General features: G+C 39.2%; 1 protein-coding gene across 6 annotated transcripts in view; it reads right to left on the reverse strand.

Annotated features, from left to right (window-relative positions):
- Positions 1-24,064, reverse strand: part of Chi (LIM domain-binding protein 2 Chi) — a 142,629-nt gene that overhangs the window by 4,055 nt on the left and 114,510 nt on the right. For 2 of the 6 annotated variants that reach the window (XM_080276032.1, XM_080276031.1), the window contains exons 6-9: positions 23,067-23,190; positions 21,085-21,126; positions 4,555-4,688; positions 3,958-4,005 (exon numbers count right to left, since the gene is read on the reverse strand). In XM_080276032.1, the coding sequence (XP_080132158.1) occupies positions 4,003-4,005; positions 4,555-4,688; positions 21,085-21,126; positions 23,067-23,190 (303 nt within the window). In that variant the 3' untranslated portion in view covers positions 3,958-4,002. The remainder of the gene's footprint in view (positions 1-3,957; positions 4,006-4,554; positions 4,689-21,084; positions 21,127-23,066; positions 23,191-24,064) is intronic. The other 4 variants (XM_080276026.1, XM_080276028.1, XM_080276029.1 and 1 more) reach the window with 2 other exon arrangements.

The following is a 24,064-nucleotide window of genomic DNA, read 5'->3' on the forward strand; positions in this document are numbered from 1 at the left end:
GATAAATGGACCAGGAAGAACATGAATTTCACTAATGGCAGCAACTGCTGCTTTGTTTCTGGGCTCAACCAAGAGGGGATGAGAAAGGAAACCTTATATCCCATAAAAACTGCACAATGCTGCTGCTACAAGCAACTTCGTGGTGTTATTAAAAATAACATGCCCCTTGAGTTGAATAGGGTAAGTTGCAAACCATGGGTTAATCTTCAAGTAACTCAATTTAACTCTTTGACTCATGGAAACATCCTTTTCAGTTGATTCTTAATGCTATAAAGCAATTTTATTCCACTTAAGAAATGCTTCAAGTGCTTGTTGCTGCGACCTCAGCTTAACAATATTGTCAAGAGGGTGTAATAAAGACATGTAATAGACATCCCTGGCCTAAACAAGTCAAATAACACTAACTTATCTTTTATCTAAATTTTCACCACACTGTACCAAAGTGTGGCTGAAGCAGGTGAAGGTGAAATGCATGAAAGAGAATACTGTGACAAGCAGTGATAAACACCGTCACACAAAACAGTCTCATTCATGCAACTGGCAGTGAATGAGAATGAAACATTTAAAAGGTTACACAATCGTGAATTTTGAGTTAATTCAGTGTAGAAGAGTACAGTATTGATTCTCAGCATGTACATTCACAAAACCAGAAAAGAAAATTTCCGAATCCGTTAACATCGTCAATGTAAATACTGTACCTGTGCTACCCAGATATTAGAACAAAGCTATTAGAAGACACCATTACATCATCCCTTTGCATCTGTGGTGTATATTCTTGCTACCTCTGAGCTATTATATTCAGCTTAGGAGAGACTTACCAAACCGGAGGGGACAGGTTTGGCTTTAATTAACACCTTCAATATGAGAGGCTTTTCCTAACTGAATGAAGCCATCTGCTAATGCAGTAGTAATAATAAACTAAGGACATTACTCGAGTTAAGGGGTTAGTATGTACAGTACGGTGTGGAAACCTGAATAACACTTCTGCAACAGTGGCCTCCTATTTGTACATAAAAACTGCTTATTTCATGGATTAAGTTTATTAGCTCTTTCCTGTTCACCAATATAAGGACTTTGTGATTTTTTTTTTTTTTTTTTTTTTTTAAAGGGAAACATCATACATTACTGGCTTCTTAAATGTTTACTGTCTTATGAACTTAAAAACAAAATGAAAAGATAAGACTATGACTACCTCTCAGCACTTTTCAAGCAGAAAAACATTATGTGCACATACTGGGTATTCTCACTTTTGTAAGATAAAAACTTGCTCATAGCCAATACTGTTTAGGAACCTGTTGAGATACAGAGTTTCATGAGTTTTCCAATCATAGGATTAGCTTTTTTTACAATAAACAGTGCTTAAGAAAAAATGGAAAATGTAAAAATGAAGCACAACATGACAACTAACTCAGCAGCTTTCAGCATCTCTCCTGTTGCTCCAGGAAGGCGTACTAAGTTGCTGACTGCTGCAATTGTGCAACTTAAGTTCCACTATGGTGTGCTAGAATGATGTGATTTGAAATTTCTCTCTCTAGAACAATTACTATGGATTTGATGCAACACCTGCATCACTGATAACTGGACCAGGAAAATGTGTTGCAACGATCATGTCAAATTCTCTGAAATAGTTAACTATGGGTACAGAACTTTAAGAGTCCCATCTCGATCTTTCTTCTAGCATTATCACCAACAACATGGAACTGCCCTTCACTTCAGTCCTGTTAACTATGTAGCATCACTTATCATTTATTTTCAGTTCTTGCTTTTCACATTTTCTCTGGTGTCTTTTACACACACATTTACCATAACCTGCCCTCACCAGGAAACTCCCCCACCCCCCACCCAACCCCATCCAAGCACAAACACCATTGTAACATCTAAAAAGAGCCATGTAGCTAGTACTGATGACTTTCTGACCTCATACAAAGACTTAACGTCATCAAAGGTATTGCTAGCCTACATTTCCTCAGTCTGATCTGTCCTTCTGTGAATATATTGCTATGTTGACATTAAGCAGAAATAATGACAGTGAAATTAAAACTTTCACATGTACTGCACAGGCTGTGATTTTGCTTTATTTCCTCTCATCAGCTGCCAGCAACAACCTTCTTTAAACTTTAGCTTAGCCAATTAATGCCAAGTGACTACATTCATAATGCTCAACTTCAGTCAAAAAATTATTATTAACCAGGCATCTCTCTCAGCACTGACACACTAAATACAGTTCCACCTTAAATGTAGGAGCAATAATAGAATACAACTATCTTAAAGATGCAAATGTTCTCATAGATTATCTGACACCTAGACTAAACCTTAAAAATACTGGATGCAATTCATGCAATATTTTCAGTATGACTTCATTCTTGAAGTATGGCCTTTCTTTTGAATCTGAGAGACTTATACCTATGTACTGTACATTATCAATTATGAAACATCTTGAAAATTTCATAATGAAACAATTAATAATAACTGTAGACTGACCACTCACAGTCAGTTTTCCTTTATACTGTATAACAAATGGGATACTGCAGACAATGGGTATGTTACTTTCACTAAAGAAATTTACCTGAGTCTGTGTTTTACCATGGAATGTCTTGATTATTCTGCAAGCAACTAAAGTAGGGGTGGGAGTTAAAATGTCAGGATAAAATGGTTAATTTTATGCAGTTAAATTTTCTTTCATCACCATTTCAATGTACTGTGATGTAAATGTCTTACTAAGACAAATTTATAGAGTAGCAATATGCTAGTTAAATAATGTACATGATTGAGAAACAGACTCTAGGAATATTAAATTACAGTACTGTACTCAATTAATTGATTATCATGGAGCTATGAAAAAAGGCCATAAAGTTAAGGAGATGGTGTAAGTATGAAGCAATTAATAAGCTGCTGTGTACAGTACAGTACTACAAAAATAAATACTTTGAGGTTAGTCTGTACCCAAGAAAGCTACTACAAATTAAACAAATATTATAATAAACTCTTGTATCACAAATGCCAAATGCTTTAAACTGAAAAAAACAACCAGTAACACCGGGGCTACTGGTTATGAAACCTGAATAACAACAAAACTTCTTGAGTGTCATCTACAGTATCACACTCTATTACGGTAAAACGCAACGTAATACTGCAGACACTAAATTATAACAACATGATACTGTAAATTCTGAAAATTTGTGCATTTAAAAATCTTGAAATTTAAATAACATATGAAGCTTAAAACAACCTGATTACTGCTACCGGTAGTTCAAAGTAAACTGTATGCAAAAGTATCCATGTACAAAATTTTACACAAAATGTGCACCTACAAAAAGTAAAATAAACAAAACCAAATAATCTTATGACATAACAGCAAGACACATGATCTGCACCACAAACTTTATGAAGTACTGTACAGGCATCACGTACTGGGAAGTTAAGCGATCAAATGCAACAGAAAGTACACAGACTAATCCACTTATAATTACAATAGGATGTATCCAGGAAACAATCAAGCTCATGTATTATTTATCATTTAAAAAAAAAAAAAAAAAAAAAAAAAAAAAAGTATATATGGAGAGAAATGACAACATGGGATTTTAAAATATTTTGTGATCCCAGGATCATCTGAACATGAATCTAGCGAACTGCAGGCTGAAGCTGTCCCTCTCCTGCAGTCCACCATCCTCCATCTGTGGGATGATTGTATAACTGGACAGCCCCACCACCAAGTTATATTAGTAATAACAACTGAAGGGTGCCCCTCTCCAGCACCCACCACAAGATAAAGAGAGTACATGTATTGTGCAACTTCCAGTTGGCTTGGCCTACAAGAAACAGCAACACTGGAGTTTCATCTCCCTCCAAAATGATCTCTATGCCATGGCCTTGATGGCTTCCCAGACACTTCCACAGTTAATCTTGCTAAACCTATAAACAAGGCACTAACTAGAGCAACCAGAGAGGCAATACTACCTAGAGATGAGATCTGCTTCACCTCATGGGAAATGATCAGGCTGGTCACTGGGGAGAGAAGCGTTCCACTATCAGAATGGCATGCAAACACAAAAATGCCTTACGAAGTGATCAATACAATCCATGGAAGGTATAAATAACATACGCTGACAAGTTACTGATAACAGCTACTCGTAAATAAAGGGAAAAGACAAATGTGGTGCAGTCACTCGTCAGGAACCAATGATATCATGAGATCAACGTCCAGAATCACTCAATATGAAATTATTTACAATCAATTTCAAAGAAAAGAATATGACAGTGCCTTCTTCACTTAAACCTAACTTATAAAGATATTACCCATCTGTTATGTAGTGTAGCCTTTAATGGAACAACTATGAAGAGATTGTCTGCATCTTCACACTGCAATGAGCTACAATAATGCAAACCTCAGTACAAAACAGCATAACACTGCTTCACTTCAATGGAATAACTTTGGATTTCTTTCCACAAGCCATGCTACACCAGTGGTCTCTTTGGTTCTACCCTCGAGAGTGAGATCAGAGGGTCCTGCCTGTGACCACCACCACAGTCTGAGTCCACTTCAAGCATACTTACGGAGACTTGGGTGGCGAGATTGAAGTTTGGGCCAGGTGATCGCTTCTTGCTCGACCCTGTTGAGTTAGCTGTGGCATTCTGGCCAGACTGTGAGCCTTTCCGCTTCCGTCGTTTGTTGGGTGCACGCTGTGTCTCTGTAACAATGGGGAGATCAAAGCTAAGGTAACAGCAAACCACTACAGTGTGTGGAATGGAACTACTCAAGCCACAGTCTTTATTGCTTTTTCTTTTTCATTATCATATTGCTCTCTTGTGGAAAATCTACCATAATTAATAACACAAACTTTTGATAAATAAGCTAACTGCTTACAGGTTCTAAATTATGGACATAAGGATGCAGAAAATAGACTTCCATAAGTGCTCATGCAAGGCACAAGAAAACACTCTACAAACCCACTCCAAAACAGCATAACCAACTGCAAGAATAATACTGGCAAAATGCATTTCCCAGGTACCTCTGTTAAGATGCAGTACTGTATTAGTAATGCCTGTATAATGTTCAAGCTGTTTAACCATTAATCTTCTCTAGACCAGACTAATTCACACAGTGTAGAAACAAAACAGGCAGGATATAAAAGAGTGACTGACTGAGTGGTGGTGGACAAGTCATGTACTGTTAAGATTACTGTGACTGACAGGTGGTAAGGTGAGCAGGACATGTGAGAAGGAAAACACCAGAAAGGAACTGAGATGACATAAAACAGGCAGAGTTAGTAACATATGAAGTGTGGGGATCAGATGGAAAAGAAAGATGGTGTAGTGGATGGGACAGGTGGGGTGGTCATGTATTGCACTGTATTGTATATTCAGGTTTGTACACATGTAACATGGGCGGGGCAGCTTTACTATACGTGTTCAAGCTGTGATTTATAGGTTCTGAAAGGTAACTGATCTGTAGGATTGAGGAACACCATGTTCTGTCACTGGAGTAGTAACCCACCCTAACCTACTGCTTCACCCATGGATACAGGTGCGCAAAGCTTTTGAAGTACAGAGTGAGAGGCGCATGTGGAAGCTGTGTTGAAGTGGCTGTGCTTGTGAGAGAGACTGTATCACTGAAGAAATCTTGACGGGAAGTGAACACGTAAGGAGCATATTAAAGAACATACTACTGCATCCTTTTAAATGTTTCCTCCTGGTTGGGACTGAACCCAAGTCAATGTGGTGTGGTAGATGGGATATATATATATATAGTGCAGTGGACAGACAAATGGTGAGGTAGATGGCATATATAGTGTGGTGGGCAGACAGGTGTTGTGCTGGATAGGACAGGTGGTGTGGTGGATGGGACACTGCAGTAATCCCAAAGTCATCTGGATGTGAAGCCAGTGGAATGCAAGCAACACGTCACTTCAAGCAGGCACTTGAAGGGATCTTTTGTTGAAGTTATATGGAAGGATTGCATTATGCTATGAAAGTGAGGCAAACGAGATATTGTTGTGGTACAGTGGGCTGCATTACAGTTCTGACACTGGTTTGTTTGCGAGTTGTATTTTGTGTTGGTACTCAAGCAGGAACGGGTGATGGTCACAGTGCAGTCAAGCCAGGTGCACCTGTGTTGTTAAGGAATGAAAGTTTCGGAGGGATGAATATCCGGTGGGGGTTCATAAAGGATGTTGCTTGGCTGGAGGTTTTGGATGGCTAAAGTGGTTAAGTGAATGTTAAGAGTAGTATTGGGTGGAGGGGGAGGAATGTTGCTGAGGTGTTATGTAGTGCTAGGAGGCTGTTTTTTTTTTTTTCTGTGACGGGGTGGTGTAACAAAGTTACATGAATGGGATGGTTCTTGTGCTGAAACAATGACCTGTGCACCTCTCATGTTCATGTATGCCAGTATAGTATTTTTGTTTCCTGGTGAAAACTGTGTAAGAATGCAGTTCTGTACCTCCAGTTTTTATTCTTAAAGCTTTGTTCTGTGCTACTTAAAACACTTCCTTTATTGTGACTGTTAAGGCAGAGGCCCAGCTTGGGCTCACATTATCTCCAATGGGAGTGAGTTTTTAAAGAGACCTGAAGTTGTGTTTGAAATTCACATCCATCCGGAGTGAAGACTGCGATAGTTGATTTGGTTGATGAAGCAGTTATTCTGCTTTGTGTAAGCAAGTGTTACACTGAGTAAATGCAGTGCTGTAGATAGCCTGCTATTTGTTGAATTTTGGAGTATTATCATGCTATTTCCAAGTCGTCAGCATAGGGAAAAATTGTTGCTGAATTAGAGAGGACTGGTAAGTACTGGAGGAAGAGGTTAAAAAGTGAGAGTGAGGAGACTGAGCCCTGTGGGACACTGATGGAGAGTACTAGTACTGTATACTAAAATGAATCTTTGAATTTGACAGAGTACGTGAGTTTGTCTACTTGAGAAAATTTAGTACAATAGACCTTTGCTATATCAAACCTTGATATATAGGCTTTCAAATTTACTGAATTCCTCAGAGCACATCAAACTTTTGTCAGATGTACTGAACTAGGATCGATAAATGGTGTGCATCACATTTCCTACTCTTCTTACTCCAGACTGGCCTGAAATTGCTCTCCCCATCATGACTACTGAGTTGTAATTACAGATCATAACTGTAATAGTCATGAAGACGTCAGTACTAGAATATGATGTTGTAGTCATTTATTTTCAATCATTTGTATGTATTCCTAGCTGGGGGTGGGGTTTACCCTCAGATCAAACTTTTGGGATTATCGAACCAGGCTTCCCCCCAATTGGTTCGATACAGCAAGGGTCTACTGTTGACAGGATGGATAGTACTGTGTATCTAACAGAACAGATGGTGTGGTGGATGGGAAAGGCTGTATATTTCTGAGGACAGATGGTATGGAGAGCATGTAAAAACAGGAAAGATAAGGTCCTGGCTAGGACAAATTGTATAAATGACAGAGCATATGTATGGTGGGTGGGATTAGTTACATATTTCATACAAAAGATGGTACAGTGGATAGAAAAGATGGTGCTATATATATGACGAGACAGGTACTATACAGTACAGTGATATCTCAAGTAGAACGACGAACTGATACTGGTAGGTTGCCACGCTATATAAATGCACACTATAAAAAATAGGGAAATCATCAGAGGCCTAACTGTTTACGGGCATTCAGTCCACACACACACACACACACACACACACACACATAGTCCAGACGTCGTTGGATGCAGAAGTCCTTGTTGACTCGTGGGAAGATAACGCCTGATCAGCAGGGAAGAAGAGGCCACCCTATTTGTGAGTATGTGGAATGAGCACATGAGTGATGGTCCTGTCTGATATTAGTGAAAAAACTAGAGGATTCAGAATAAGAACATAAGACACAGTGGAAGTTTAAATTTTTCGTTCAGTAACATAATCGTGGAAGGAAATTCTCCAGTGTTTACATCCAGTCAATCTTTTCTCCAATGATGACCAGAATAATGGAAGTATCAAACTGAACCAAACGAGAGTAGGAGGCATAGAGAAAATGGCTGAGAAGAATGCCAGAGAGTTAAAAAAGGCATGGTCAGTAATTAAAGAGCTTCAAACTGAGTTAGACGAAGTCTGCGTACACAGTGATGAACAAGAGAGAGAAATGTCATAATTAAAAGTGAGTAATGATTGAGCCTCAAATGAAATAGAACAGTTTAAAAGGAAAAAAGGGATAGGATGAAAAGTGAACTCGAACAGAATGAATCAAAAGATACAAGATGAACACATTAAGGAAATCAAGGATAGGCATAAGGGGTGGAAAAGAATTCAGGAAGAATGGAAAATAAATCTTGAGGAAATTATAGGGCAACAGAGGAAAGAAAGCCTTGAAAATGTAGAGAAGGGAGTAGTTAGGGTACTAAAAAGTAAAGGGTCACTTGTAAGACATGCAGCAGACAAGGAAAAATGTGATATCGCAAGTTTGAAAAAAAAAAAATAAATAAATAAATAAAAAAATTGATGTCAGTGAGGTCAGAAAGACAAAGGGAAGAACTAAGAATGGTGAAGGAAATAGTATCAATAGTTATGGAAGGAAATGATGAAGCCCAAGAGGAGACTGAAGAAGTGTTTAGGCTGGGAAAATACAGTCGGCGGAATGGAAGTCTGGACCCTCTAATTCGCACCATATATTTGGTAGGGTCCAAGAAATATTGTAGGAAAATTCCTGTAGTTGGTGGATTTTTTTCTGGTGGTTTCTAGAGACTTTACAGGCTTACCAGCACGTGCTGTGAGTTTATGGGCTCAGTGCCTGCCTGACTTTGGATGGGAAAGCACATCAGATTTTCTTGTCCTGCCTGGCCTTTGTTAATTTCAAAGCTCTCATTTTCACACCCTCCTCTGCCTTAGTGAATCATAGGAGATGGGTCCCAAGCCACTAACTGATGTAGAAAAAGACCGAATTTTAACTATGAGAGAATAATGTAAAAATTAAGGATATTTGTATTCGAACTGGGTGAGGAAAATCCACCGTTATGTCACTCCTTGCTGCTGCCTGCCACTTGCTAAAGAACACAATTTCCCAACATAAAGACAGGCTAGGACCTAAAAGGAAGACATCACCAACGACAGACAGGTTACTGAAGCAAGCTATGATAAAAAAACCCACATTTGACTGCTAGACAACTGAAAGATATGTACCCACAATTGCTGAAAGATGTGTCTGAAAGAACCATACAGCATCGACTTCATACAGACTTCAAGATCCCCAGCCGTACTGCTGCACTGAAGCCTCTCCTTAATTTTTACATTTTCCTCTCTTAGTTAAAATTCAGTCTTTTTCTACATCAGTCAGTGTCTTGGGACCCATCTCCAATGATTCACTAAGGCAGAGGAGGGTGTGAAAACGAGAGCTTTGAAATTAACAAAGGCCAGGCAGGACAAGAAAATCTGATGTGCTTTCCCATCCACAGTCAGGATGGCACTGAGCTCATAAACTCACAGCACGTGCTGCTAAGCCTGTAAAGTCGCAAGAAACCACCAGAAAAAAATCCACCAACTACATGAATTTTCCTACAATATTTCTTGGACCCTACAAAATATATGGTGCGAATTAGAGGGTCCAGACTTCCATTGCGCCGACTGTATGTGGAGAGAGGAGCATGGCCACTAAAAGTAAAATTTCAGTCTCAGGTCATGGTAAATGAAATAATCAACAAGACTTGGAAATTAGCAGATAAGGAGGGATTAAAAAATATCTGGATAAGGAGAGTTACAAATAAGGAAGAGAGAGATAAAATAAAAGAACTTGTTAAGGAAGGAAAAAACAACCAGAGATCAGAGGAAGAGAAGAAAGGGTTCTATTGGAGGGTTATGGATCAGAAATTGTGGAAGTGGTACAAAGGGAGAGAGGAGAAAGAATAAAAAAACATACAAAAAGACTGAAAGTGGCATGTGTTAATGTAGGTGGTCTAATCTCAGCAAAGCTAGAAAGAGATGATTTCTTGAGGATTATGAGCCAGACATTATGTGCTTAGTAGAGACCAAGCTAAGATGGAATACTGAAATCCAAATGGGAGATGGGAAATACAAACTAGGGAGAAGAGATAGAATGGAAAAAATGAGAGGGGGTGATAATAGCAGTGAAAAACAACCTAAATGTGAATAATGTGGAACTGGGAGAAGGTATGGCTGAAGTGACAAACATGATAATAGAAACCAGAGGGAAAAGCAAGACAGACATCGCAGTGGAATATGTCCCCCCCAAGACAAGGGCATGGGATGAGGAGGAATATCAAGTGATGTTGTTGGACATTGTTGGATACCTGCAGAAAGTTATTGAGAAAAGCAACAACATAATCCTGATGGGTGACTTTCACTATAATGAGGTAAACTGGGAGAAATGGGTCTCAGGAAATAGTGAAGATTCATGGGGCAGTATACTATTAAATGTAGCAATGGATAATGTAATGACCCAGTGGGTCAAAGATGAGACAAGATTTTGAGGTGATGACACACCAGCAAGACTATTGTAGATTTAATTCTAACCAAAGAACCTGATGCAAATGGATCTCTGAAATATCTGTGCCCTATAGGAAAAAGTGATCATGTAGTGACAGAGTTTCAAACGACAGAAGGAAATGGGGAGACGAGATGAGCTATACAGGCACATAAGATGCAACTTTGGGAAAGCAAACTTTACAGGAACGAGAAAAATTTTCAAAGATGCGGCTTGGCGAGAATTCAGGGAAAAAGAGAGATACAGAAGATGTGAGATACCCTTCTTGACTTCTATAATACTGGTGTGGAAAAGTATGTGCCAGAAATTAGTGGGAAAAAGACCTGGAGAAATGACATGGTCAACAAAAGGTGTATGATAGCAAAAAAAAAGAATGGGAGAAGACATGAAACAAATGCAGAAAGAGAGGTAATGATAGAGCAAAGGAAGAATATAAAAGAACTAGAAATGAATATACAAGAATACATAGACAGGAAGAATGAAACTTCGAATATGGTATAGCTGACAAATGTAACGAAAAACCTAAATCATTTTACAGGTTTGTGAATTGGCAAATTGAAAAAAAATGAATAAATTAATAAGCTGGAAGCAGAAAGAAATGTCTATAAAGATGCAGTTACGCAAGCTGAAATAATGGACAAATGTTTCCAAACAGTCTTCACTAGAGAAAGTGATTTTGTGGAGGAGGGAGTGACTAGAAATGTAGTGTTAAAAGATGTCAAAGTTAAATTGCAAGAAGTATATAAATTACTGGAAACTCAAAATGTGAGGAAGGCCAGATGGGATCTCTAATTGGATACTAAAGGAATGCAGAGAACAACTGGCAGATAAAACTCACAGTTTAATTGTGTGTTCTCTGGAAGAAGGGAAAGCGCCTTGGGAATGGAAGGCCAATGTGGTGCCAATTTATACGAGGGAACAAGGAAGAACCCATGAATTACAGACCATTGTCCCTGACTAGCATAATTGCAAAATTGTGAGAGATAATCCTGAAAGACAGATGGATAAAATCTCTGGAGGAGATGGACATTTTGGCAAAAAATCAGTTTGGATTCAGAAGTGGAGGGTCAAGGCTGTTGAGCTTCTACTCAAGGGTGATTGGCATGCTACAGGAGAGAGATAATTGGGTGGACTGTGTATACTGAATTGGAGAAAGTCTCTGACAAGGTACCCCACAAGTGACTAATGTGGAAACTAGAACACATAGGCAGAATAAAGAGGAACCTCTTGGAGTGGATGAGAGACTTCTTAAGAGACAGACAAATGAGGACAGTAATAAAAGATAGGATGTCTGGATGGAAGGAAGTAACAAGCAGAGTCCCACAGGGCTCGGTGTTATCCACCATAATGTTCCTGAATTACTTGAATGATATGGTAGATGGAATGAACATTTATGCAAGTCTGTTTGTTGATGATGTAAAGATCATGAAGAGAGTGAAAGTTGAAGAAGACTGTAAAATGCTGCAGGAGGACCTGGACAGGATTCATGATTGGAGCTAGATGTGGGAAATGAAATTCAACGCCAAAAAAATGTAAAGTATTGGAAATGGGCAAAAGCAGCAAGAGACCATCACTGAATTATTTGACAGGTAATGAACCAATCACAAAAGTGACAGAAGAGAAGGACTTGGGAGTGCTGGTCCAGAATAATTTGTCACCAGAAAAACATTAACAAGATAGAGAAACGTACAATCTCTTGACTAACAGAAGAGTTGCATTTAATTAAATGGATGAGTAAACAATGAAAAAACTGACAGTGGCCATGATCTACCCAAGGTTGGAATATGTGGCAGTAGTGTGGTCCCCACATAAAAAGAAAGATATAAACAAGACTGAGCAACCAAGATGGCCCTAGCCTGGCAGATCTGTCATACAGTGAAAGGCTTGAAAAGCTAGACTTGCCTTTTTCAGAAGAAAGGAGAGTGAGAGAGGTGATACGATTGCAGTGTTCAGGGCCATGATGGGAGTAGAAAAAACTGACAGAGATGATCTGTTTGTATGGGATGGGAGAGTAACAAGAGGGCACAGAATGACACTGAAAAAGCCATTGTTGTTTGAAGGATATCAAGAAATATAGTTTTCCATATAGATGCACAGACCTGTGGAATAGCCTGGACAAAGAGATCATCCAGTCTAAAAACTTAAATGAGTCAAAGCAAAATCTGACTTTCCAAGGAAACAGAGACGGGACCCCACGAGCACAGCTCATTTTCTGTATATCACAACTAGGTAAACACACACCCACACATACATAAACACACAAAACAGAAGCCAACTGCAGTACACCTGACCGGAGTGATGTTACACATGGCTAAGTCCCATGTGACAACACAAGGGGCCACGTTACCCCTCAAGTATCATGTAACTCACGAAAGGGTAAAAATTTTACTTACTGGGCTACTTGTACAACAAAGCAATGCATTAATGGAGATACCACTCTACAGTATGTGACAAGCCATAAAGTGTGGTGGATGGGACAGATGGTTAAGACAGATGATACACTGATTGGAGAGATGACTTGATACACAAGACAGATGATGTAGCAGACTAGACTGATGGTATGCCTGACCAGACATCAGGGATACTGAACAAACATTATGGTGTGGTAGATAACACTGATAGTGTGGTGGCTAAGACAAATGATACAGAGAGGAGGGATGGTGTGGTGAAGAGGAGAGATGGTGTGGTGAAGAGGGGAGATGGTGTGGTGGATGGAACAGATGGTGCAGTGGAGAGGACAAAAGGTATTGTGGAGAGGACAGATGGTGTGGCAGAAAGAACAGGTGTGGTGGAATGGACAGAAGGTGTAGTGGAGAGGACAGGTGGTGTGGTGGAAGACAGATGGTATGGTGGACAGAACACATCGTGTGGTGGAGTGTACAGATGGTGTGGTGGAGAGGACAGACACTGTGGTAGACATAACATATGGTGTGGTGGTGAGAACAAACAAAAGAGATGGTGTGGTGGTTAGAACAAACAGTGGTGGACAGAAGAGATGGTGTGGTGAAAAGGACACTTGGTGTAGTGGAGGCCAGATGGTGTGATGGCAAGGACAGATGGTGTAGTGGCAAAAGGCAAAGTGTGGCAGACTGGACATAATGGTGTGGTGATTAGGACAAATTGTGTGCTCAATTGAACAGTCAGCCTAACCAACAAGGGAAGCTATAACTGACTAGACACATGGATGAAAGAGCTTGTGTAACTTACAGGATAAGTAGAAAGAGTGTAAGAGATTGGTGTGAGTTGCTGAAATAATTTACAGTAGACAGAGTTCATGTATTTAGTTGGGTGAGACTAACTGGTGATATGATGGAGTGGTGGTGTAGTGGATTTGTGGTGTGGTTAAAAAGTACTATGGTGGGACTTGTGATGTTGAGAACAATGGCAGTGTGGTTTACTAGTAATGTGGTGGACTGGCGACATAGTGGACTGTTGATGTGGCAGACCAGTGGTGTGGTGGATTGCTGGTGTTGTGGTGGTGCAATGGAGGGGTAGTGTGATGGTGTGGCAGACTAGTGATGTGTGGTGTGATGTGGTGGATGGATGGTGTAGTGGATAGCTGGTGTGGTGGTATGATTTGGTATGGTAGTGTGGTGGCATGGTGGACAGGTGGTGTGGTGATGTGATGGATTGCTGGTGTTGGCTAGTGATGTGTAGTGTGATGTTGTGGACTGGTGGTGTGGTGGCAAGTGATGTGGTGGTGTGTCAGACCAGTGGCATGGTGAACATGTGGTAGACTAGTGATGTGGACTGGTGGTGTGGTGGACAGGTGGTGTGGTGTGGTATGGTACTGTGTTGGCAGATGATGTGGTGGTGTGATGGACTGTTGGTGTGCTAATGGTGAGTGCTGGTGTGGTGGAATGTTGGTGTGAAAGAGTGGTGATGTGCTGAACTGATAGTGGGGTGGACTGATGGTGTGGTGATGTGGAGAACAGGTGGTGTGGGAAGTTAGGGTGGTGAAATTTTGACGTGGTAGAATGACAGTGTGTGCGGCTAAGTGTGGAGAATAAAAATGAACTTAAAATGGTGCTACTGTGATGCTGTGACCCCAGGCTCATCAGGATGTACACAAACAACAAACAAAATATACTTTTATCTATCCATGATCAGATGGTTTAATCTTGGAAGGAGTGGCCACAAACATTCCTCTCTATGTCAACCAATCCTCCTTCATCAGACAGCCCTCTCTTCAACTCACATTCCTCTCCCTCATATATCGGTACCTCTCTACCTCACCCTTCCATCTTCTCCTCCGTCAGACTGCCCTCTCTTCAACTCACACTAGTTTCACTAATATACCCCTCCATCCCCACCCTCCATCTCCCAGTCAGTCTCCCCCTCCTCTCTCCATTTCCACTTCACTCACATACAGTTTCCTAGGCCGTAACTTTTCGTGGTATTTCTCCTAATATTTTCCAGCACATCCACATTTACACCATATGTTCCTTAACGTCCTTATTTGTTTGTCTGTCTCACCACATAACTCCATTTACTCCACTCGAATAACTCATTTCCACTCCTCTAACTCTAGAATTGTGTTGAACAGAGTCAAGCCTCACTTCTATATGTTTGCATGGAGATCAGAATACCAACATGCAATGCATTCTTTACCTCATTGTTCACTCTCCTATCCGTTATCACCGCTCTAGCGTATGTGCAATCTTTCTTCCCTGCTGCACCATTTCTTGATCTTCATCCTCTAAACATTCATCCCTGCTCATCACAATACAGTACCAAATTATTTGAAAGCACTCACAATTTCCATTTCCTGACCATTTGGTCTCTGTGCACTCCATGACTTCATTCCTCTCAAAGACCATAACTTTACTCTTAACTATATTAACTTTTAGATGATGAATAAGTGAATGAGATTTTGTTTCACACACACTTTCAAACTCATTCACTGAGCCCTGAAAATCCCACTCATCTTCACCTAACACAGTATCATCAGCAAACAACAGTATGGTACAAACAATATCAAAACCCTCCCCTCTCTCACTAAGAACACTCCAACACAGTAAATCAAACAAAAAATAAATAAAAACATCAATAAATTAAAGTATACAGCAAACAGTACATGCAGTGCAGATGGTTAAGCAGTGAGCTGGATAATTAGCTCAATTTGTTTTTTGGTTAATTCATTACATATGATTAAATCTTAATCTCTTCTGCACTGCTGGTCCATTTTATAACACAGCAGGATAATTACTCAACATAGTTTTTACTATTAATTATATAAAATGAATATTTCAAAATTACCATGTCACTCCACATCACTGAATTAAGAATTACAGGACTGTACACTCCGGCACACCTGTGCATGTGCACATGTGTCAGTGTGTGTGTGTGGGGGGGGGGGAGTGGAGGAGGGATCACAGTTCTCCTCCCAGAATCATTTACTTGTCTTCCAAAATGCATATGGAATCCAGAAGATGTAATTTTTCTCTTATTCCCAGGGAAAATCTTATTCCTGCTTTGAACAATACATGGCTCTGACAAAAACTTTCCATAACTGATTTCCCTGTACTCCACTAGGTTCATGTCCAGATGAGTCTAAGGCAAAATCAACAACAACAACTTTCCCAAGTAAATTCCATTAACTTGCCACAGTGAAACGCAAAGCAAATAGATGTATTACCTATTTCACTGAGCACTAGAAAATGTAGATATTTCTCCTCCTTTAGAGGTTTTCTTTTTCCTGTCAACAGATCCTACTCACCTCAATTACTAGTGATGATGACGATGATATGATGATGATATCTGCAAGTGCTGTTTAAAAATATAACATTTACTTGTGGCTGCTACTGCTGTTTGTACAACTATTGCTCTACACTCCTAGAGCCCTTATAAACAAGAAACTCTTGACCACTGTAATAATGAGATGCTGAATACTTTCTGTAACAACTGCAAGGACCTGGTGATCATGTAATTATGTTAGCGATATCAAGTACACAAAATTTTATCAAGGTTCTTGAGAAATTGTAAATATTTCACCTCTGATCATCTGTCATACTCTTAATTTGATGCATTAACACCAAAAACTTTGACTTGCCCTGTTAATATGTCTTTACACACTTACATCATTTATCAGTGTTTGTATATTCCACTCAATAAGTGGGAATAAATAAACAAAACTTTCTGGCATCATCATCATCCAGGCCTCCTTTCCCACTCTAGGGCAAGGTGATGAGTAGCAACGTCCAGACAACCCAAGTTTGCCCAGTTCAATTGACCAATTTCCATTCACTTATCATTCAAGCCCATGGAATCCTGGCTCTATCTGATATGCCAAAAAAAACTTTCACCACATTCTGTAGCTTCACATAAATGTATCTGACAGAGTCAATCCGAATGCTGTCACGTAAAAAAACCTTGCCAAATCCCTGATCATGCACTTCTCACAACATTCATCCAGACAGCTCGAAGTCTTGCCAGTCCCCTTGCTTCACTGACTTCCATACCTCTCTTCTTCACACCCTCATCCACCATATCCCTCCACCTTCTCCTTGGCCTACCTCGCCTCCTCCCTTCTTCAATTTCGCTTAGATATACCTTTTCACCACTCTGCTGTTATCCATTCTCTCCACATGACCATACCATCTCAGTACACTCTTAGATTCTGGTGTCCACAGACTTCCACACTCCGCATTTTTCACGAATCATGTTATTTCGTATCCTATCCACTCTGTACTCCACATACATTCCTCAGCAGTCTCAACTCCACTGCTCTCACTCATTTTCATGGCACATTATACAGTAGTCTCACACTCATATGTTAAAGTTGGCGCTAACACTCCTTCAAGTAAGCCTCGCGCAGCTGCAACATACAAGCCTCTGTTTCTTATCAAGGCCTTCATAGCACCAGGTACTTTCCTTCCTTATGCCACTCTACTTTCCACTTCTTTTGCAAATTTTCCTCTCTTTTCTATCACTGTACCCAGATATTTGAACTCTCACTTATTCACTGTAACATCACACTGGGATTCACTATCTTCTCAGCTACTATCACCTTACTCTTTTCTACATTTACTCTCAAGGTATGACACTCACAGATAACAGCAAAACTCAGCACTAGTCTACCAAGTTCTTGACCGGTATTTGCAATTAGCACTGCATCATCAGTATACAACAAATTTGAGATATTTCATCCATCACCATTTATTACCAATGCCATCCCTCTCTCTATTACTTGTGTTTTTTCTTCTCTCATCACCCCCTCCATATATATATTGAACAACCATGGGGACATCACACAACCTTGTCACACGCCCACACTAATCGTGAACCATTCACTTAGATGCCTAGTTACCCTTACACAGGCCTCACTATCATCATAAAACTCTTGACGGCACCTAGCAGCTTACCATCTACACTGTACATGTGCAAAACCTTTCACAATCCTTCTCTGTCTACTTTGACGTACACTTTTTCCAGATCCATTAATGCCATAAACAGCTTAATAGTCCTTCGTACAAGCCTTCTCCACTATCTGTCTCACTGCAAATATTTCATCCACACATCCTCTGCCATTTCTAAAGCCACCTTGTTCATCACTCACTAGGACTCTGATATCTCTCTTACTTTGTCTATAATAATTCTTCTATATACCTTCCCTACCATACTCAATAAACTTATGCCATGATAATTCTTGAACTCACTTTATTCACCTTTATTTTAGTACAGGGATACAATCACAGCCTTTATCCACTCTGCTGCTGACACAGTTTCACTCATCCATGCCTTCTTACATACCTCCAACAAGCACTTCATTCCGCTCTCTCCACTACACTTAATCATTTCTGCGTACATCTCATCAACCCCAGCTGCTTTCCCATTTTTCAGCCTCCACAGCATTCTTCACCCGTGCGAGTGTCACGTTTCCTGGAACTGCATTCCATCTCTGCACACCCCGAAAAACAATCATGTTTACAGCAGCTCTCTCTCTCTCTCCTTTTTTTTTTTTTTTTTTTTTTTTTTTTTTTTTTTTAAAACTCTGGGCAAAGGCTTCAAGGCCTATTTCTTGGGGGCAGTGACCTATCCCAAGGCCTAGCAGTCCTCCTACACCTCCACATGTCACCACTTCGGCACTAACACCCACCATCCATATTGAATATATGCTAGGGCTGTCTCATACAGGACTGGTGTATTGGTATTAGCGGGGGTATTTTTATGACATGTCGGCGGGTCATCTGGTAGATCAGGAGAGTCTGCTTTTAAGAAATTCAAATCCTTAAACTGTTCCCTGCCCCAGCCGGGATTCGATCCCGGGTCCATTAGGACTGCAGGCTGCCTCTCTACCGATTCGGCCACCGGTAGAGAGGCGGCCTGCAATCCATTCCCATTCACCAGGCTTTCAAAATACTGTATTCTTTCCATCTGGTCCTTCCTTTATCCCCATGGGTTAATGATCTACCACTTTCATCCTTCACACTTTCATATTTCTTTCCACAGTCACTTATACATTTCTGCACCTCTTTCCAAAATAACTTCCTAATTTCGTGGATCATTTACCTTCTTCATTTTCCTCTTCACTAGTCTCTTTAGGTGCTTCTTGCTCTCAATATATTCATTTCTTATTTCAACTGAACCCCTGTCCTGTAACCACTCTAGCCACTTCTTCCTCTTTTCCTCTACTGCTCTCTTAACCTCTTCATCCCACCATGCCATACCTTTCTTCTTTGTTGTTATTTTTGCCACACCACACACTGCTTCAGCATTCCTAATTAACCAATCCCTATATACATTCCGCAGGCTGTCCAGATCCATTTTATTCCAATTCACTGATTCCAACTCCTCCCCTACTTTGGTCTTGTATTCATCTGCCATTTCTTTGATCCTCAGCTTCTTGACTTTCAGTCTTTCTTCCTGACTGCTCTTGGTCCACCTCACTCCTCTCAGCTTGATCTTTCATACCACAGTCATATGGTCTGACAGCCCTCCACATCATCCTCTCACAGCCCTCGTATCAGCAACTATTCCCAGCATCAGCCTCTCTATGAGCACGTAATCAATCAGGCGCCTTTCAACACGATTCCCATTCCCTCTATACCACGTATATTTATGTGTGTGTGTGTGTGTGTGTTTTTTGGGTGGGTGGGTGGGTGGGGGGTCTCAGTTTGATAACATTAAATTTGTTGAGACAGGACAAACTGCAGAACTCAATGATGAAAAAAGAAAGAAAAAAAAAGTACAAACACGATTTCACGTAATTTAGTACTACACAGTGAAAGAATACTTGGATAACTAAATTCATTATAGTGAGGCATATAATTCTGTTATGAATGACAAATGAACCTGTGTATAAACTATAATAACCCATACTTGAAGGGAAACTAATTTTGATATACTGCTATATACAAAATGATATTCTCTGTACACATACCACAATACGAGTTTCAGTATAAAACTTTTGCATACAGTATTCAGTCTAACAGCAAGTAAAGTATGTAGATTACTTATAGATCACCTGATTTTGTCATGAGGTCACATTATTCTCATTAACACAGTAATTATAAACTACAAGCCATGTTTCATGTCACCAACTCTAAATGTTGAACTCATACACTACGAAAATGGTAAACTTTCAAATCTTCAATACCACCAAAAATATTTAACCCCTACCCCCCACGGGACGACATATGATACAGAAAGGAGTATCCAACCGAGAATTCATTATGACATGAATTTTCTGTGTAAGGGAATGACATTGGTGGTCCTATCGTCAATTACAATCCTTCCCTACACCACTCAGAGCTAACTAAATGTGCTCCAGCTACCATATGGGTAAAACATATTTATTTCTCTCACATTTTTGTGCCACTACACTTTGCTGGACAAAATTTTTCACAAAAAAAACACTTATACAGCATTTTAATAATCACCACAGTTATATCAATCAGGCTAGCAACAATTTCTTTCTTGCTACTTGCAGAAGAAAGACTGAATTTCATCACTGGCATCCTAGTTTTCTAAAATAACCTCATCCTTCAAACAGTAATTTTGAAATGAAGATAAGTATTTTTGTAAAAATGCCCAGGCAGAAGGGGACATTGTATCCCATGCCCAGGATGTAGGGGTTAAATATAACTTCAAACTTCATGCTACTCCAATGGGCAACTACAACTGCAATTTTTAAAAATCTAAATTAAGAATGATATTACATAAACACATCAGCCATGGCAGAACAATCACTGAGAGAGATATCATATCTCATGATTAAACTGGTAAGCTCAGTACCTGTATATACAATAAATATTTAAAGTTACACAACATAAAGTTTATGGCTACAGTACAAAGAATTCACAATTCATTCATTAGCAACATAGTAAAGGGTATGAATGATGGGATATAATGACTCACAGGCAATGTGTGATGAGGGAGTGATAGCAAGTGTGTGGTGATTGTGAAGTGACTTATAGGGTGCACGGTGTGAAAAGTGAGATGGAAAGACAGTAGTGAGTTGTAAATGGCTAAGTGTGTGGGAAAAAGTAGGAGAGGTGAGGTGTTAATGTGAGGTGTTAGTAGCAGCAGCAACAGAAGTAGGGTGCTCTAAAGTGGTTAGTTGTGGCCAAACATTACGCTCAACGGCTGTTAAGTGAGTCCACCACATACCTCCATCAGCACCATTTTTACCATTTGCTTGATTAGCTGCACCTAAGACAAACAAAACACAGCTGATCACATCGACAAGTAACAACAACACAGGGTTAACATCATTGCATTGTGGCTGGGCTCAAATAAATTACAGTATTCATCTCATACCTTAAACAAACCCACATACAGATGTGGTACTTGTGTGAAAAAAATTATGCAAAACAGCACTGCTTATTTACCTATGACTCTCTCTCATACCAAAATGATTAACAGAAATCTTATGAACAAGGGGGAAATTAAAATTACAGGTACATGTACCACATTTCATTACAACTGAAAAATTTTCAAAAGTTGGAAGTTTACTGAACAGCCTTTCAATTATTTCAACCATGCCACAAGCAAGTAATGTGAGTGAACATAAAACAGATGATGCCTATATGAGGGAACAGCAAAAGAGGTTATCCAGGTAGTATTATGAAATTAATATATAAAAAATTAGTTATAATATACTGTATATGTATTTACAAAATGCTGCCTCTTTGTTTGCTGAAGCCAGGCTGCATTTGGGGGTTAATAGCAAATTAAAACAAAAATGGCACAGCAATGAACAAAACATAACCATTACACTATATACAGCCTCAGCAAAAAAAATAAATAAATAAAATAAAATAAAAAGGAAGATATAAAATTTACTGTATATATGTAACATGCAGGAACATCATACATCTGGGCAACAGTAAAAAAAATAAATAAATAAATATATTAAAAAAAAAAAGTATATAATTTTCTAACTACTAATCAAAATGTCACTGACAAAAGTGTATGGTAATCTATGTTACATGTATCATGGGAGATAAAAGCTAGTGGAGGGATTACTGTAAACACTCAGGGTAACCCTGATAGTAATAATGACACGTAATACTGTACTGAGATTTTTACAACGCTCTTGAAAGGAAAATTACTGTATTTTTTTAAAATGTTTATTTCAAAATTAGTCTTCTTATTATAACCCTTCAATAATACTAGGAAAGGTACTGCTAGTTTTTCTATAACTGTTTGATCTGATACAGTTTGCTGACTAATTCTTATGCTAAGCTGCTTATTCACTCCCAGATAAAATAGCCATACAGTACTCATCACAACATTACCCTCTAAAACTGATATGTCATTTTACTGTTAAAGTATGCATTATATTACATGAAGCCATGATAAGCTGTACAACTGCAATATACTGCAGTACACTGCATTAAAAAAAAAAAAAAAAAAAAGTATTGCACAGTAATGAAAATCTCAATAATTACTCAAGTATAGTAGCTACATTGTTTCTGGATATTTTCTACTGGTACAGTTTTTAATGTTCATAGTTCAGTAAGCATACAGTTCAGCAACAATAGAACACAAAATCCCTTCCCATTACTGTGTTCCATGATAATTCATGCTTGTGAATATGCAGCTGATTGTATATGATACTGTACATATATAATCTTAATTCCAACATATTACCCAGCACACCTCAAGCCATATTTTGACTTTCTCTAAGTGACAACCTGTTATGTTTAAAAACGGCTGAAGCACTACATGGCAATGTATTAAGATAAATACAAAGTAATTTGGTAAAAACATAAACTGTGCATAAATAACAATAATACTTTAGTAAATCACAATATTTAAAACTTCTACATGGTAAACAAAGAACAAAATATATTTATGAAAACCAGTACATGTATAGTTTCTACAATTAATGAAACCTTCCCTTTCACAGGAACTTGAAAAATGTGAATATGCAGTACTGCTTTTCCTACTTGCAATTGAACAAAAGGTGATAGTGATTTTCTCTTTGGTATGGGCTAATTAGATGCAAGAAGAGATTAATAAAGGAGGACAAAACCCAAAGTAACTACAATAAACAACTGACTCAACATAGCTATAAAGTTATCTATTGAAACTCTGACAAGGGTCCTGAGTCAAACAGAGAAAGGTGAAAATATTGAGTGACTTACCTGGGGGGGCAACCATTCTCTGCCATTTTTGGAAGAGCGTGGTCTTTAGGCAGTCACGGGGCGAGAGAGCATATGCCTTGTGCCGTGACATAAGCTCCTGCATGGGCTCCAGGATCACACATAACTGAGGTGAAGAGAGAGATATGGCTGCAAGATAACTGGGCTGAAGAGAGATATGACAGATACATGTGATGAAGAGAGAGATATGACTGAGAGACAGACATGAAAAAAAGAGATATGACTAAAGTAACTGAAAGAGATATGGCTGCAAGATAAGTGGGATGAAGAGAGACATGATTGAGACAAATGAGACAAAGAGAGAAATGACTTAGTTGATAGAGATGAAGGAGATATGACTAAGGTAATCGAAAGAGAGATACGGCTGCGAGGTAACTGAGAGATATGGCTCTGAGATAAATGTGAAGAAACACAGATGATTGTGAGATGACAGCTGAAGAAGGAAAGAAGTAAATGAGATTGCAGAGACGACAGAGACATGACTGTGAGATACTATACCATACATTAGAAATATAGTACTGTCACTGCAGACGAGTTATAATCGGGATCATCAAAGCTGTAGGATGTATGGTGTTACTCTGATTATTCTGGACAAAAATACTGTTTTCACATACAACTGAGGTGAAGAGGACAGAGAAGTGAAATACAACAAGAAATCTCTGAGTGTAGACCAAATAACATACAGTAGCAGAGAAATTCTTAAATGGCACAAAGTTATTCACCACTTACACTGCACTATCCATGACAACTACTGACCCTGCATTCATACACACAAAACCGTGCTAACATATAAGAAAGGGGATGGGATGTTAAGATGACATACTGGAGCACTGCAGTTCATGTATCAAGGACTGACAGAAGAAAACTAATATATAAACTCTAACTCCAAAATTGCACACACCAACAATTACTACATCAGTGAGTGAGGTACGCTTTGGAATATTATCCTGACCAATACCATATTACTGTATTTTATTCTA

This window comes from Coenobita brevimanus, chromosome 63, assembly GCF_032717465.1.
Source record: "Coenobita brevimanus isolate Jiangsu-jjx chromosome 63, ASM3271746v2, whole genome shotgun sequence".
NCBI classification, from domain to species: domain Eukaryota; kingdom Metazoa; phylum Arthropoda; class Malacostraca; order Decapoda; family Coenobitidae; genus Coenobita; species Coenobita brevimanus.